Raw genomic sequence first — 14,236 nt, 5'->3', positions numbered from 1 at the left:
AAATATAATCTTAAGAGAATAATGGATATTTTTAAAAATTTATTTGGTACAAAATACAATTTCAGAAGAATAATTAGGATATTTTTTTAATTTATAATATTTTACTTTTACCATTTTTTTAGAATTTGTCACAAATTATAATTTTAGGGAGTGACAAGAATGTTTTAGAAATTTATAAATGGTGTGCTTTGACAATTTTTTTTGGTAAAATTTAGTGAAAAATATAATTTTAAAAGAGTGATGAGCATGTCTTCGAAATTTATAATTTTATTTCAATAAAAAATTTTTTTTATTAATTTTAATACAAAATATCATTTAAAAATTAATGAATATATTTTAAAATTTTATAATATTTTGATTATAAAAAAATATTTTTTATTGAATTTTAAAAAATAAAATAAAAATTGAATAACAATATAAAATTAATGAGCATAATGAATCACAAAATCAATCTTTTTATAAATTAACGAGGCTTGAACCGATTAGTTTAATATAATGATACTTGCCTAATTGAAATTTAGGACACGCGTTCCGTAGTCATTGAAGAAATATTATTGTCTTTACCACAAGTTGTTTTTCGCGTCCGTATGTGAGTGGCGCCCAAATCAATTTTTTGTTTGAAACAAAAAAAAAAATTCAATACACTAAAGTAAAGCAACAAAATAAATAAATACAATAAAAAAACAAAACAGAACATAAAAATTATCAATTTCCTGTTATTTTTTACAATACTATCAACAATAAAAAAGATTAATACCATTTTATTTTTTTTAACTCAAAAACCCCTTCTTTATATGATCTCAACACCTATTTTTTTATTGTTGAAAATTCTATCATTACGTTTTAACCAAATATTATAAATCACTGCAAAAAAATCCAATCCCACATCTTCTGCTTATCTTTTCTATTAGGTATATTAGTCCAACTCTCAATAAATTCTTTGATGATTCTCAAGATAGCCCAAACTCTATTAAAACACTTCAACCAAACGTACCACACCTGTTATGTAAACTCACAGAAAAAATAAATAATAAATAAATTTTATCTCCTTTTTACACAGAAGACATATATTATCACCTTGATGAAGAACGCTTAATCTTTTTTTTTTTTTTTGGTTTCCCACGGTATCCCCCAACCCGGCAGGTCAAGGACTAATCCGTCGCAGTACTGAGCTCCATTTAAGGGTTTGCCGCTGGCCAATGGGTTGCTGCATGCACAAGGCGGGATTCGAACCCCCGACACTTGCTTAAGCAGATTAGTGAGCTAACCACTAGACCAACCCAACTTAGTTAAGAACGCTTAATCTACTCAACCTCTCTTTAGTTTTCACTGTTTTTGTTGGCCTAGTACACAGCCCACATCATAAGGTTCAATTTTTGGTGCTCAAATTTCTATTTTTCCCTAACATTTGATGACCGCATCTTTATCATTCTCAATTTCTCACTACTAATTAAGCAAGTTTCCTTTCATAATCTTTTGGCCAGGTATCACATCTATTGGTGAGTCAACAATTGGCCACCACTAGGCACTACTTCTTGTGCCACCATAGACCTGGCCATATAAATATACACCAATGCATAATGAAATATTTGGTAGTTGGCTTTTACTGTGCATATAACATTTTTTAAGAACAAAATACATACGAATGGGCAAGATGTAAACCTATGCTCATGTCCTTTTAGATCACTTTTCCAAGAGAATTGATAAATGGCAAACCTTCTAGCCTAAGTTATTCACAATGTTTGATCTTTTACTCTTATTGTCATAATTTGAATTCAATTTACAAGTTTTCTGGTAGTGTAGATGATTTATAAATACTTCTATAAATTTCTTATGAGCTCAAAGGTATACCTTAACAACAATTTGAAGCAATTCATCCCATTAAAATAAACCTTTAAGATACCCAACTAAAAGGCAATTCGGCTTGGCAATCCAAAATTTAATCTCTTTCTTTTTTTAACTACAACACTCAAACCCATTACCTTTCACCAGAAGAACTTGTATGGTAGTTTTCTTTTTCCTAACCACACTATTGACATTGACGTTATAATAATGTTGGCTATGATTAAAAGACCATAAGGAGAGATGTGATTCTAGCTTATGATAATCCATATGAATTTCTTGGCTTGGAACTTTAGTATTTTCCATTACTAACAAACAAGAAAATCAACGGGAGATAAATGAAAAAATGAAAAAGTGAAGCCAAAGTTACTTCTTCTTTCCTGCTTTTCCTTCTTTTCTCCTTATAATTTCATCAGCATATTTGATACCCTTACCTTTGTATGGTTCCGGGGGTCTCCATCTACGAATTGAAGCAGCAAACTGGCCAATATCAGATTTGTCATATCCGCTGATCGTGATTCTGGTGTTGTCTTCTACCTTCACTTTCAGGCCATCAGGAATTGTCATCTTAACAGGATGAGAGAATCCAAGATTCAGCACTATCTCTTTTCCTTCTACCGTGGCACGATACCCAACACCGACCAGTTGAAGTTTCTTTTCGAAACCTTTAGAAACTCCAACAACCAGGTTGTCTGTTAGCGTCCTGATCACATTCATTCATTTAGTTAAATTCTCCTAAGAAAAGCATATCCTAATTACTAGGTCGTCTAGTCAACACTTAATTACAAAGCATACCCTACCAATGTTTTCTTGTCATAGTTCATAAGAATTTAACATCTACATATGAGTAAAAAATTTTATAAATTTACCACCATAAGGCGCAAGCATAGAAAACAAAACATTTGTTTACTACTAATAGATTAAATCTTGTAGCAAGAGGTGTTCCCAAGTCTCAAATACAAGAGGGATCAGTAAAATGAAGTACCTAAAAAGTCCATGCATTTGATTGGCCCTTCTAGTTTCGACTGCCTTCCTAACCCTTAGAGCGCCTGATTCCTGCGTCTCAACGATCACTTCGCGAGGATAAGTTAATCCAAGTTCTCCCAGGGGACCTTTTACCCGTATATCCTGCCCTTCTAATTTGATTGTAACATTGGATGGCACTTCAATTGGTTGCTTCCCAATTCGTGACTCCTTACATTCTGTAGTCATTTTACGGAAGCCAACATTTCTCGCAGTAAGAGTTGAAACTCTGAGCTTATTTTGCTCACCAAAAACGGTAGTCTTCAAATTGCTGAAATAGGATAGCACATGACCAGTGAGGTTTTTCGAGAAGTGCAAATTTCAAACAGAAGTAAAGTGCAATGTCCTACTAGAAGACAACACAAGCTTCACATAATAACAATAATAATAATAACAATAGCAGGAAGAATCTATTAACCATGTAAAACTTTTTGGAGGATTTCATGTTGAACTCCTCTTCAAGCTTTCACATGTAGCTCAAACAATATAAAAAACATATTCAGATATGTACCAACATTCCTCAAATGCTACCCTTCTCCTCACAAGCATTTCATCGAATACCAAGAATGCATCTTTCTTTCATTGACATCCAAAGACATGAATTATCACAGTATTGTCTACAATTATGGTCATCTTGATAACCAGACTCAGTTAACTCAAAACCCACTAATTTCCCCAAGTATGAACATAATTCGTCGACCCAAGCTTGTACAAGAAGTAAAAGCAAAACTATATCTACATGTTGAAGCAATGAGAGAGAGAGTTCAGAAAAATTGGGCAGAGTCAAAGTTTGAGACTGTGTGCTCCTATGACAAGAGAAGCTGAATTTCCAGAATGGATGAGTTTTGAATTCATTGTAATTCAACATTTCAAACCATATAATCAGCATCATTGAACAACAGTAGAAATGCAAAATTGCAGCACAGCAAATTATTATTTGCTTGAAGAGGAACTGAATTCGCAAAGAGGAAACAAGAAATAGTAATAGTAAGAGATAAAGGTAAATTTTTTTTACCTGATTTGAAGAGAAGAGGTAACCGAGGACGCCATTGTTAGGACTCAGAAGCTTGTGCTTCTTCTTCCACCAAGTGAAAAGCCTTATCCAAATAGCTAGCGACTGTTATTTGCTATGACGGATGGGTAATTTAGTAATTACACCTTCCGAACCAAAATTGAAATGGGTTCCATTAAACAGGCCACAAAAAGAAGCCCAATTTCAATGAATTTTTTGGTCCTAGGCCCAAAATAATCCGAGTTTTTTTAATTTTTTAAAATTAAATTAGATTTATTTTTATTTTTTAAAACTTATTGCTATTGGTTTCTAATTAACTTAGTGTTGTTATTAGAGAAAAGGACAAATAGGTTTCTGACTTTTTGTCCTGCAGACATTTTGTTTGAAAAATACTTTTAAGTATCTGACTTTCATAAAACTTGGACAGATTAGTCCCTCCGTCTAAATACTTCCGTCAGGGACTGATCCATCCAAGTTTTGTAAAGGTTAGGGACTTAAAAATATTTTTCAATGATCAGGGACGAAAATATTCGCGGAGCAAAAATTAAAGACCTATTTGTCATTTTCTGGTTGTTATTATTATTTTTTTCTTCTCTGTTTACAACCATTGAATTTGAGACTTGAGTCTAGGAAAAGTTTGGCAATGAATCATGTGTGTAAGCTTTATCTATTTTAGTTAAGAGAGCATGGAAAATATTTTCCTAGCGAGATATTTTAGGATAAAAATTAAAAAATTATGGAATATCTTAGTAAACTAACTTTTAGTGTCAGAGATCCGTAAAAAGAGAAAGGGAATATGGCATCACCAAACCAAAGGATGTGGATACATCAAGCAGTATTAAAAAAATAATAATTACATAGACGAAACATGATAAAATAAAAATAGAAAATTAGTGGGATTTTTTTATTTAAATAAATATTAAAAAATATTTTTAAAAAACATATGAATTTAAATTGTGTCAAAATATGTTGGATTTATTTTATATGAATCGTCTGTGAAATGAATTTTAACATCCAAAAAATAAAAATTAAAATGTATTTTATAGACTGTTTATACGAAATAGACTCAGTAAATTTTGGTATTGCTTTAAATTTATGTGTATTTTTAAAAATTAATTTTTTTATATTTATTTAAATAAAAAGGCTAAACTAGTGGTTTACCATTAAATAAATAAAGTTTGAAGAAGCTCTTCCACCACATTGACCACTCATAAGTTGAGGCAAGTTTTTGTAGCTCAAATGGCAAACACCTCTTCCTTTTGCATATGGAGTCATGTCAACCTGTTCTGCTTTTTCTACCAAGTCACTTTCCTTTGTTGTTGTAGTTATTATATTTGCTAACTTTCTGAGATTATTCTATTTTATTAGAGATTATTTCCTCAGTTAAATCAACTAATTATAGAGATTATTTCAGTTAGAACACTCTAGTGATTCATTGATAATAATTCAGTTAAATACCAATGTTCTATTAGACATGCATTGTCCACATCATTCTTGTATATATGAACTTATATAAATATACTAAATTAATATATTAGTACATGCATGTTCAGATTCTTTAATCTAATTAACAAAGTCTATAATGTGTTAACTAACTAGAGAGATCCTATTAATATAGGTGCACTTAGATAGATGCCATAGCCTTATAGGTTTCTCATGATAAAATCTATGATATAAAGGGTTATATAAAATTGGGTAAATTATAATAACTTTTCCTAATGGTAGATGATTAGATTTTCAATTGCATATGAGGTCCATGTTTCAAGAATATCAAAGTGTGTATTATATATATATGGCTCTGGATACAGCAACCTTTATGCTATAAACCATGTCAAGTCCTTCTATCTTCACATTTTCTTTTTTCTGATTTTCTTTCTTTGACTTCTCTCCATCTGCTGATAAATTGGTGTCAAAGTGATGATGATGATGATGTGTGTACTTTGCTCTTTTTCATCACATGCATGCCAGAATATATTGTTGCTGCTGCACACTGATGAATGAGGATATTATGAAGATATATATATATAGGAAGTTTTTGAGTTGTTCACCATTTTCTATACACAATCCTTCTTCATTATTGTGTCACATATTTTTGTTAAAAGTTTTATTTATTTAGTTTGCAAGAATTGCCTTTTCTTTCTGGAAAGATGCTTTGTTGAGAGAGATATTATCTGCTTTAATTCTTTTGTTTCTAAAGAACATATCATAGTTGGTCAAAGCTTTATTAAAATATATGTATATATATCTAGATTAGTTAATTAGTCTTAGCTAGGTCCATATTAAATTTATGTAGTTAAAAGATCAGGCTTCTTTTGGATTAACTTTTTGATAAGGACTGCAGCAACAAGCATAAACCAAACTTTAAGGGGCAATAATGAAAAGGATTTTGAATTTTTGGTGCATTTGCCAATATAAAATTATGCTGATAACTATCCTTAAAATTGTGCACTGATGTTGATAGCAGCAGAAATTATGCAATGTATGTCATAAGCACAAACATCCGCTCTTAAACATAATCATAATACCTTTTTCTAATTCAAGAAAGATCATGTTTTTCTTTTTGTTTTTCAAATATAAGTATACCCTTTGACACATTAAAAGAACTAAAATTTTAACAAGAATATTTTAACTTTTTTGACATGTTAAAACACTAATGTATCTAAATCTATTTAACATTTAGTAGCATTGACTTTTAAATGCATAAAAAAGTTAAAGCTACAATTATTTATATAAAATTTAATTTTGATGTACTATTAGTGTAAAGTAATTTTACATGTGCATCTAATTACGCAATGACACACCAATAAAAATAACTACTTTTTACATTGACCGTGTGATTGATCATCTAAAAGAACGACGCTTTACACTGTCAGTGCATCAAAATTAAATTTTTATTTTAAAATAGATGAAATATATGGTTAAACCACCACTGTAATTTTGGACAAAAATTCTAGTTAAAATTTTCTAATTTTGTATGATTGGTCTGCATAAGAAACTCTACATAGAATGCTTGGAAGTACATGATTGCAGATTTTAAATTGAAGATGATATCTATAAATTAAGTGAAGACACCCCATGCAGCATCCTTAGAGAATGTCCTACACAACAACATATGCAGGTAGTAATCATTTTGTGTTGTGTCACAAACAAAAGAGAGAAAGCTGAAAAGCAAAATGGTACATGGTGGTCCAGTTTCAATGAAGAGAGAAGCAGACACAAAGTGAGGGACTGTGCCTCAAAATTGGGATCCACTTCCCACGCCTCAAATATTATTATTAACTATTTTATTATTATTACTTCTGCATGCTATCTTTTTTTTTTTAATTCCAAGACCTTAATAAAACTTTTTTTTAATTATTTTTTTTCAGCCTATAACTGTTTAAAAGAGACCCTTCATACATCAACTTTGATGCTATATTCCATTCACTTCTTCATCATTCTCTCTCACAAACTGGTTTGAATTTGGTGCTACTTCAAAGTCCAAACTTCAAAAAACAAAGGGACTTGAATTGCTTGTTCATATTTTTTTTCTAAGACTTAAAAAAACTAATAACAATGTCTGTAAGTAACTATTCTTTATTGTTTCTCTTTTGTGACACATATAAACACAGAATGGTTAGCATTTGTGACTGAGATTGTTGCATGGATCTGCAGAATATGGTAGAGGTGAGAGTTCCAAATCTTGATTGTGAAGGATGTGCTTCAAAATTGAAGAGAGCTCTCTACAAGCTCAAAGGTACATTATATTTTTTTTTTTTCAACCTACTTTTTTTGTTTATATCTATTATTTTTATATATATGTAGACATATATATATGTGCCAGAGGAACAGTTTTTATGTTAAGTTATTCTAAAAAAATCCCATGTGGAATGTTTGTGTTACAAGTTGGCAAGTGCACAAGTACAAGCAAGTATTAGAAAGCCAAGATTTTAGGCTTCTGCATATGCACTGAACTATTATCATCTGACACATACAATTCCCCCATTCCTTTTTGTCCATGCCATAAAGATTTAATAAACTTTTAACAAATTTATTTTATGTTGGTTGTAATATGCTGAAAAATTTAAATATGGTAATGTTATTAGTGTATATACTAAAAAAATGAGTCCGATGGTGTAAAACACTTGAATATGGAATCACAACTTTTTAAAAATATTTTAAAAAGTGTAATTCAAAAATTTAAATAAAGAATAACATATTGAAGAAAGTGCTTTACTAACAGACATATTTCTGTATAAATATTTTTTGTTCTAAAGATTTATCTGTTTATAACTGCATATTTTACTAGTGAAATTCGTCATTCTGTAATAAAACGGAAAGAGTACGCAAAGATAATAAAATTGTGAAAGAATAATGAAAGAAAAGAAAAGATGAAGAAATTTTATTGATGGTTGATTGATTGAAAATTGTAAACTATGAAGGTAAAACTAAGTATATATAGAGAGCATTGTCCTATGAAAGATAAAAGCAAATAAAAATAAGATAAAATAAAGACTAAAATTATAATTGAATTTGTGTATTCTGTTGGGCTGGATTTGTGGGTTGTGAGACGTCTTTATTGTTATCATGGGCAAAAATGGAAGAGTGGTTTAATATTCTATAAAACATTATTTTTGCCCCATGTAGAAAATAAAAAGTGATGTAATGGTTTAGTACATTTGTTTTTAGAGAAAAATCCAAAATAACTCTTAACAATTATCTCAAAAGACAACGAGGTCCTTGACAAAAAAAAATACCAATCTGGCCCCTGAGATTTACTTTTATGGGACTGATTAGCTTCTGTACCAAAAAAAAGTCAATGTTATTTTTTTGGCACAGAGACTAATCAGTACAAAAAAAAATCAGGAACCGAATTGGATGTTTTTTTCTTTTTTTTGGATCTCATTGTCCTTTCGAGATAATTGTGAGGGACCGTATATGGGTATTCACTCTTGTTTTTATAATGTTGAATTTTGAAATGTGGTACATTTGCACATAATAGGAGTAGATGAGGTAGAGGTGGAAATGGAGGCACAAAAGATAACAGTTAAAGGGTATGGCTTAGAAGAGAAGAAGGTTTTGAAGGCAATAAAACGTGCAGGGAAGGTAGCAGAACCATGGCCATTCCTAGCAGGCCATTCTCATTTTGCATCATTCTATAAGTACCCTACTTACATTGTTAACCATTACTACAATGATGCATACAAGAGTGAAGCTACAAATGGAGTTCATACTTTCTTCCATACACCTTCTGTTTATTCTGTTGCTGTGGCCTCTGATGAGGCCTTTGCTTCACTCTTCAGCGATGATAACCCTCATGCATGCTCCATTATGTAAGACATGTTCATATATCATATCATATGAGTCATGTTTTTCCACAATCATCAAGGTTTTTTTTGTCTGTTTTTAATTATTATTTGTTTATTTTTTTTTTCTAATTTTACTCAAGATTAGAGGTTATCGGTTCCTACAAACACACAACCATTCGGTTTGCTGCTTTTACAATAATCAAACCGAATCGAATCGAACCAACAACGGTTTGGTTCGATCGGTTTTTCGGTTTTAATTCCTAATGAGAAGAATATGAATCACAATAATTAGATGTTCAAAATAGTCAATAAACTGAAATAATAAGAGTAAAACATTGAAATGGTTAGGGGTTGAAAATTTTTGTTGTTAGGTTAAATGTTAAAATGGTTAAAATATTGAAATGTATGTATATCTTCCGTTCGGTTTGGTTCGATTCGATTTCTATCGAGCCAACCGAAAATCGAACCGAACCGATCGGTTTTGTAAAAAAAAAACAAAAAAAAAATTTCGGTTTTCAAATCAGTTGTTGTAATTTTCGATTCGATTTTGCGATAATTTTTAGTCCGGTTCGATAACTTACACCTCTACTCAAGATATTCGCAATTTGAATTTATAATTTTTTTAAAGTATCTTTTTAATATTTTTTTACTAACGCAATGATGTGTCATATCATATCAAACACATTTTAGATGATTGATATTATTAATTGAGTTTTTATATTTTAAATGAGGTCTACTCGAATAAAAATATCTTTATATAAAAATGATAATTAAGATGTCGAGAAATATTACGTTAAATATGTCAAATTATAGGTTTATATTAAAGGATAATTGCTTACAAAAATAGTATATAAGGGTTAATAAACAATTGATACCTCATTTAGTAAATTCAAATTTTCCCACCTAGTTATGTACTTATGTTCAATACTGATTACTGATACATCATATATTTCAATATTTCATAGATTACATTATTTCTCTTGAATCCCTGTCATACTGCCACTGACACAAAGTGACACATCATTATGTCAATTGAAATTCCATTATTGACCATGGCATTGGCAAATTGATAATAAAAAATCTTGGTATCTGACTCGGTTACTGGGGGGGCTGTACATTTTTTAACTGTTTTTTTTTTTTTTTTCACATTTGGAAACATAGGAAATGTTAAAGTTACAAGATGATTTATGAGAATTTAGAAATGTCCAATATAACTTTTGTTTCCTTTTTGTTGCTGAGACAAATTCCACCTACTTTGTTTGAGTGATGACTGCTATTCAAAGTTGAACATCACATGTGGGGAAAGCCACATGAATTTGAAGCAAAATAAGAAAGAACATCACATATGGGCCCTGCTTTCTTCTATGCAACTGTAGATTTTATCTTATTCTTATATCACCCCTTGTTGACCACCATTATAGTCAGATATCCATCATGCTCATACAGAAAATATTATTTCATTTTTCTCAATAAATTTGTTCAAGCGAGCTCATAATATTACAAAACCACTAAACTCTTTGACTAACTAATTTTTATATACTTAAAAATCAATATAATATATTTTTTGAAATATATAAATAAAAATTCTTTAATTACATAATTATTGATGTTCGATTTCAGTGGAATTTAAAGTAAATAATTTTTAAAGATGCTTCCATAAAGACGCTTAAAACGTCTTTTTGTAAAGATGCTTACGTTTTGCATTATTATTGGAAGTATTAATGAACCGGTTATTTTAAATTTTTTAACAAATTAGAATAAAACCGATTTTTTTTTAAAACAATAACAATAAACTCAATTTTTTTAGAGATTTAATTGTATTTTTAAATTTTTAGGAATTTAAATGTCCACAAAACAAAAAATCAGGGATATATTTATCTTTTTATCAAAAAGTTTAAATATATTCGGTTTAGATTGTGTAATTCGATCGGATCAAATCAGGTCTAATAATTATAATGAAAACAATTAGGTTTATTATTATTGTTATAATAAACTGATTTTGTTCTGGTTTATTAAAAAATAAATTATTAACTAATTTAATAAAAATGTCCAATAATAACATAACAAATATAAACATCTTTAAAAAAAAAGACATTTTTAGTGTCTTTATTAAAGTGGTATCCTAATTTTTATTATATGTTATTATGATTTAATGGTTTGGTTAATAAAATATACTATATATCTTATACATATAATTTGTATCTATATTTACTAGAATTTATACATATGAATTAATATAATTTATATTTATATTTTTCTAAATTTATACACACAAATTAATAAATTTTATTTATTAAAAATAATTTAGTATTTATACTAATCAAATAATTAAAAAAAATACTGAAAAAATGATTGGTCTCCAAGAATTTCTGAAAACATTTTTCTTGCATTTCATTATGAAATTTATTATTACCACCAATGGGATTGCTAGTTACTGTTGTAGTATAGATGTAGGGTAGTAGAAGTGTCTTGTAGAAGTGTCTTTTACATAAATAATTCCATTTCGACTTTTTGAGTAAAGAGAATATTGATTTAGAAAAGGAGCAGCAGAAAAATTAAATAATGGTACCTTCCAATTGTTGCCCTAAATAACTTGACCCACCAATACACTGTAATTTCAACTTCGAACCATTGAATTTGAATGAACCATTAATTTATTCAACCACTTTTCTCTACACAAACAATATATATGAACCACTTTTCTTATTTTTATTATATTACTATCATTTAGTTAAATATTTTCGTTTCTTCATGTAAAAGTTGTAGTTGAACAAGTAAATAAAAGTTCAACAGATAGACATATAACTCATAAGATTTATAATTCCATAACAAATTTATATATGAATATTCATTGATTATATATAGATATGCTCGATCTAGTGAACTTACAAAAAGATATCATTTCAAATTCCTTTTACATATTAGAAAGGTAAGAAAAAGCAGTAGAAAAAAAAATATGTGTATATTTATGTTGTATAAAATGATATAATATAAAAAGATTTGTACTAAGAGAATCGAAATAATAAAGATGTAATATTTTATAATAAATATTTAGATATTGTTTCACTTAATTTTTTGGTACTGTTCAACAGGGTGTCGAATCGAACTTGTATTAAGATATCAATTCGGGAAACACATACTACTCTTCTAAAAAAGAGTGAACTTGATCCAGAAATTACTTATCGAAATAACTTGCGTTAAAATTACTAGTGACAAATTTATGATAAACAAGGTAAAATAAATAAATAAATGAACAGAAAAAAGCTTTAAATCAATAAATATAAAATTGAATTGGAAAGGAAAGGAAATAGAATAACGACAAAATGTAAAAAAAAAAAAAAAAAAGAATCAAACATAAATAAATTAAAATAAAATAATTAACTTCTAACACTTACACACACTTACATTCTATGTTTTTTTATTGCGTTTGTGAAATTGAGAAATGTTTATAAATTTGAGTGATGATTTAGTATTGTTTTTCTTTATAAATTCCTTCTATTTATAGATTACAAAAGTAGACCTATTCTTAAAGAATTTTGATTACTATCTTAGTTTCTTCCTTTTTTTTTATGCCATGATTTTACCTTAACCTTGAAAAATTTTCATATGGTACTCCGATCCTCAATTTTCTTTCTTTGTTCTTCAAATCTCACATTCTTTGTATCGTGTCTGTTTTTGGGGTTTTTTATTTAAATAAAATATTTGGGCTCCTATATTACCTGATTCCCCTAAATGGTTTTCTTGAACGTGAATCCCCTAAATCATATAATATATAAATCGTCCTAGGGTCGTGTGTCTTAATGAATATATAAATCATTATACTCTGGGACGATTTATGCATGAATTGCATAGGTGAATAAGGCATAAATCGTCCCAGCCCACTGTGTGTTATGAATAACACGTAAATTGTCCTAGACTAGGATGATTTATACATTTTAACCTAAAACACTCTACCCTGACACGATTTACATGCTTCTTCCTAATCCTCTATCCCCTAACACGATTTACGTGCAAATTCCAAACCCACAAGCCCCTAGGATGATTTATGTGAAAACTTTTATGTGTAATTCGAATTATAACTCATCTAGAGTAAAAAGACATGTGTTTCTTTAATATATGACAACCATTTTTTTATGCAATCACACCATATTTACTACTATATCAAATTTGAGTTCAATTAAGAAGTTAATTTTTTAAGTTACAATTTTTTTAATTTATTTTTATTTTAAATTTTAAATTTTAAATTTTAAATTTTAAATTTTAAAAAAATAAAAATAAAAAATTAATTTACAATAAAAAATAAACTAATATTAATTAAAGTTAATTTTCATATATTTATTCATCAAATTTATATTGTGTTGACTTATTTATTTGTTCTAGAATATTCTACTACACAAATATTTATGTAAATCATATTATGGGCTTGATTATATATATACTATAAGAAAATGAAATATTTGTAACAAAAATTTTGTAAAAAATTTAAAATTGTTAAAAAAAATAATTTTTGTAATAAAAATTAGTGATTATTACATAATAATAATATTTTATAACAACAATACAATTTGTTACAAAACGTTTTGATATTTTGTAATAATTTGATTTTTTGTTACAAATTATTTTAGCTTTTGTAACGAATCGGTGTGTTATTGCAAACATTTAAAATATTTTGTAATAAAAAATTAATTTGTCACAAAATTCAATATTATTTGTAACAAGTTATTTGTTTGTCACAAAATATTAAAATTTTTGTAACTAAAAAAAATGATTTTAAAATGTTAAAATATTTAAAATAATTTTATTTTGTTTCCAAAATTTAAGTTTTTAAAATATTATTTGTATTAATTGATTATTTTTTATGAAAAATCAAAGATTAAATGATTAATTTTTAAAAATGGTATATATTATTTTATATTTTTTATAAAATTAATATATAATTTTTACTAATAATCAAGTGTTAAATGTTGATTAGAAATTAATTTTTAAATTAAAAAAATTATTGTTAAATACAAATAAAAATCGTCCTAGGACTTGTGGGTTTGTGATTTGCACGTAAATCGTGCTAGGGGTA

The 14,236-nt window shown here is 28.2% G+C and overlaps 2 protein-coding genes across 3 annotated transcripts; one reads left to right on the top strand and one right to left on the bottom strand.

Annotated features, from left to right (window-relative positions):
- Positions 1–2,091: 2,091 nt before the first annotated feature.
- Positions 2,092–3,999, bottom strand: LOC107644831 (large ribosomal subunit protein uL6c). The gene is made up of 3 exons (XM_016348769.3): positions 3,881–3,999; positions 2,828–3,136; positions 2,092–2,545 (listed from the first exon to the last, which is right to left on the bottom strand). The coding sequence occupies exons 1-3, from the start codon at positions 3,913–3,915 to the stop codon at positions 2,209–2,211; spliced, it is 681 nt and encodes a 226-aa protein (XP_016204255.1). The 5' UTR covers positions 3,916–3,999; the 3' UTR covers positions 2,092–2,208.
- Positions 4,000–7,290: 3,291 nt separating this feature from the next.
- On the top strand, positions 7,291–9,239 carry LOC107642217 (Heavy metal transport/detoxification superfamily protein). Of its 2 annotated transcripts, XM_016345514.3 has the most exons (3): positions 7,291–7,438; positions 7,532–7,613; positions 8,859–9,239. In XM_016345514.3, the coding sequence occupies exons 1-3, from the start codon at positions 7,433–7,435 to the stop codon at positions 9,191–9,193; spliced, it is 423 nt and encodes a 140-aa protein (XP_016201000.1). In that variant the 5' UTR covers positions 7,291–7,432; the 3' UTR covers positions 9,194–9,239. The 2 variants fall into 2 exon arrangements, with proteins under 2 accessions (XP_016201000.1, XP_088345039.1); XM_088488913.1 differs by lacking the exon at positions 7,291–7,438 and having other exon boundaries at positions 7,465–7,613.
- Positions 9,240–14,236: the final 4,997 nt, after the last annotated feature.

This window comes from Arachis ipaensis, chromosome B5 (assembly GCF_059453495.1).
Source record: "Arachis ipaensis isolate K30076 ecotype BB chromosome B5, ASM5945349v1, whole genome shotgun sequence".
In the NCBI taxonomy this organism is placed as follows: domain Eukaryota; kingdom Viridiplantae; phylum Streptophyta; class Magnoliopsida; order Fabales; family Fabaceae; genus Arachis; species Arachis ipaensis.
This window is presented reverse-complemented; position numbering and strand designations above follow the sequence as displayed.

Bases quoted from the DNA above. Each gene is read 5' to 3' on its own strand.
- LOC107644831 (XM_016348769.3), bottom strand. From the start codon at position 3,915: ATGGCGTCCTCGGTTACCTCTTCTCTTCAAATCAG. The intron at 3,137-3,880 runs GTAAAAAAAATT...ATCCTATTTCAG, and splicing joins ACCTCTTCTCTTCAAATCAG to CAATTTGAAGACTACCGTTT. The intron at 2,546-2,827 runs GTACTTCATTTT...GAATGTGATCAG, and splicing joins CAAATGCATGGACTTTTTAG to GACGCTAACAGACAACCTGG.
- LOC107642217 (XM_088488913.1), top strand. From the start codon at position 7,520: ATGGATCTGCAGAATATGGTAGAGGTGAGAGTTCCAAATCTTGATTGT. The intron at 7,614-8,858 runs GTACATTATATT...TGCACATAATAG, and splicing joins AGCTCTCTACAAGCTCAAAG to GAGTAGATGAGGTAGAGGTG.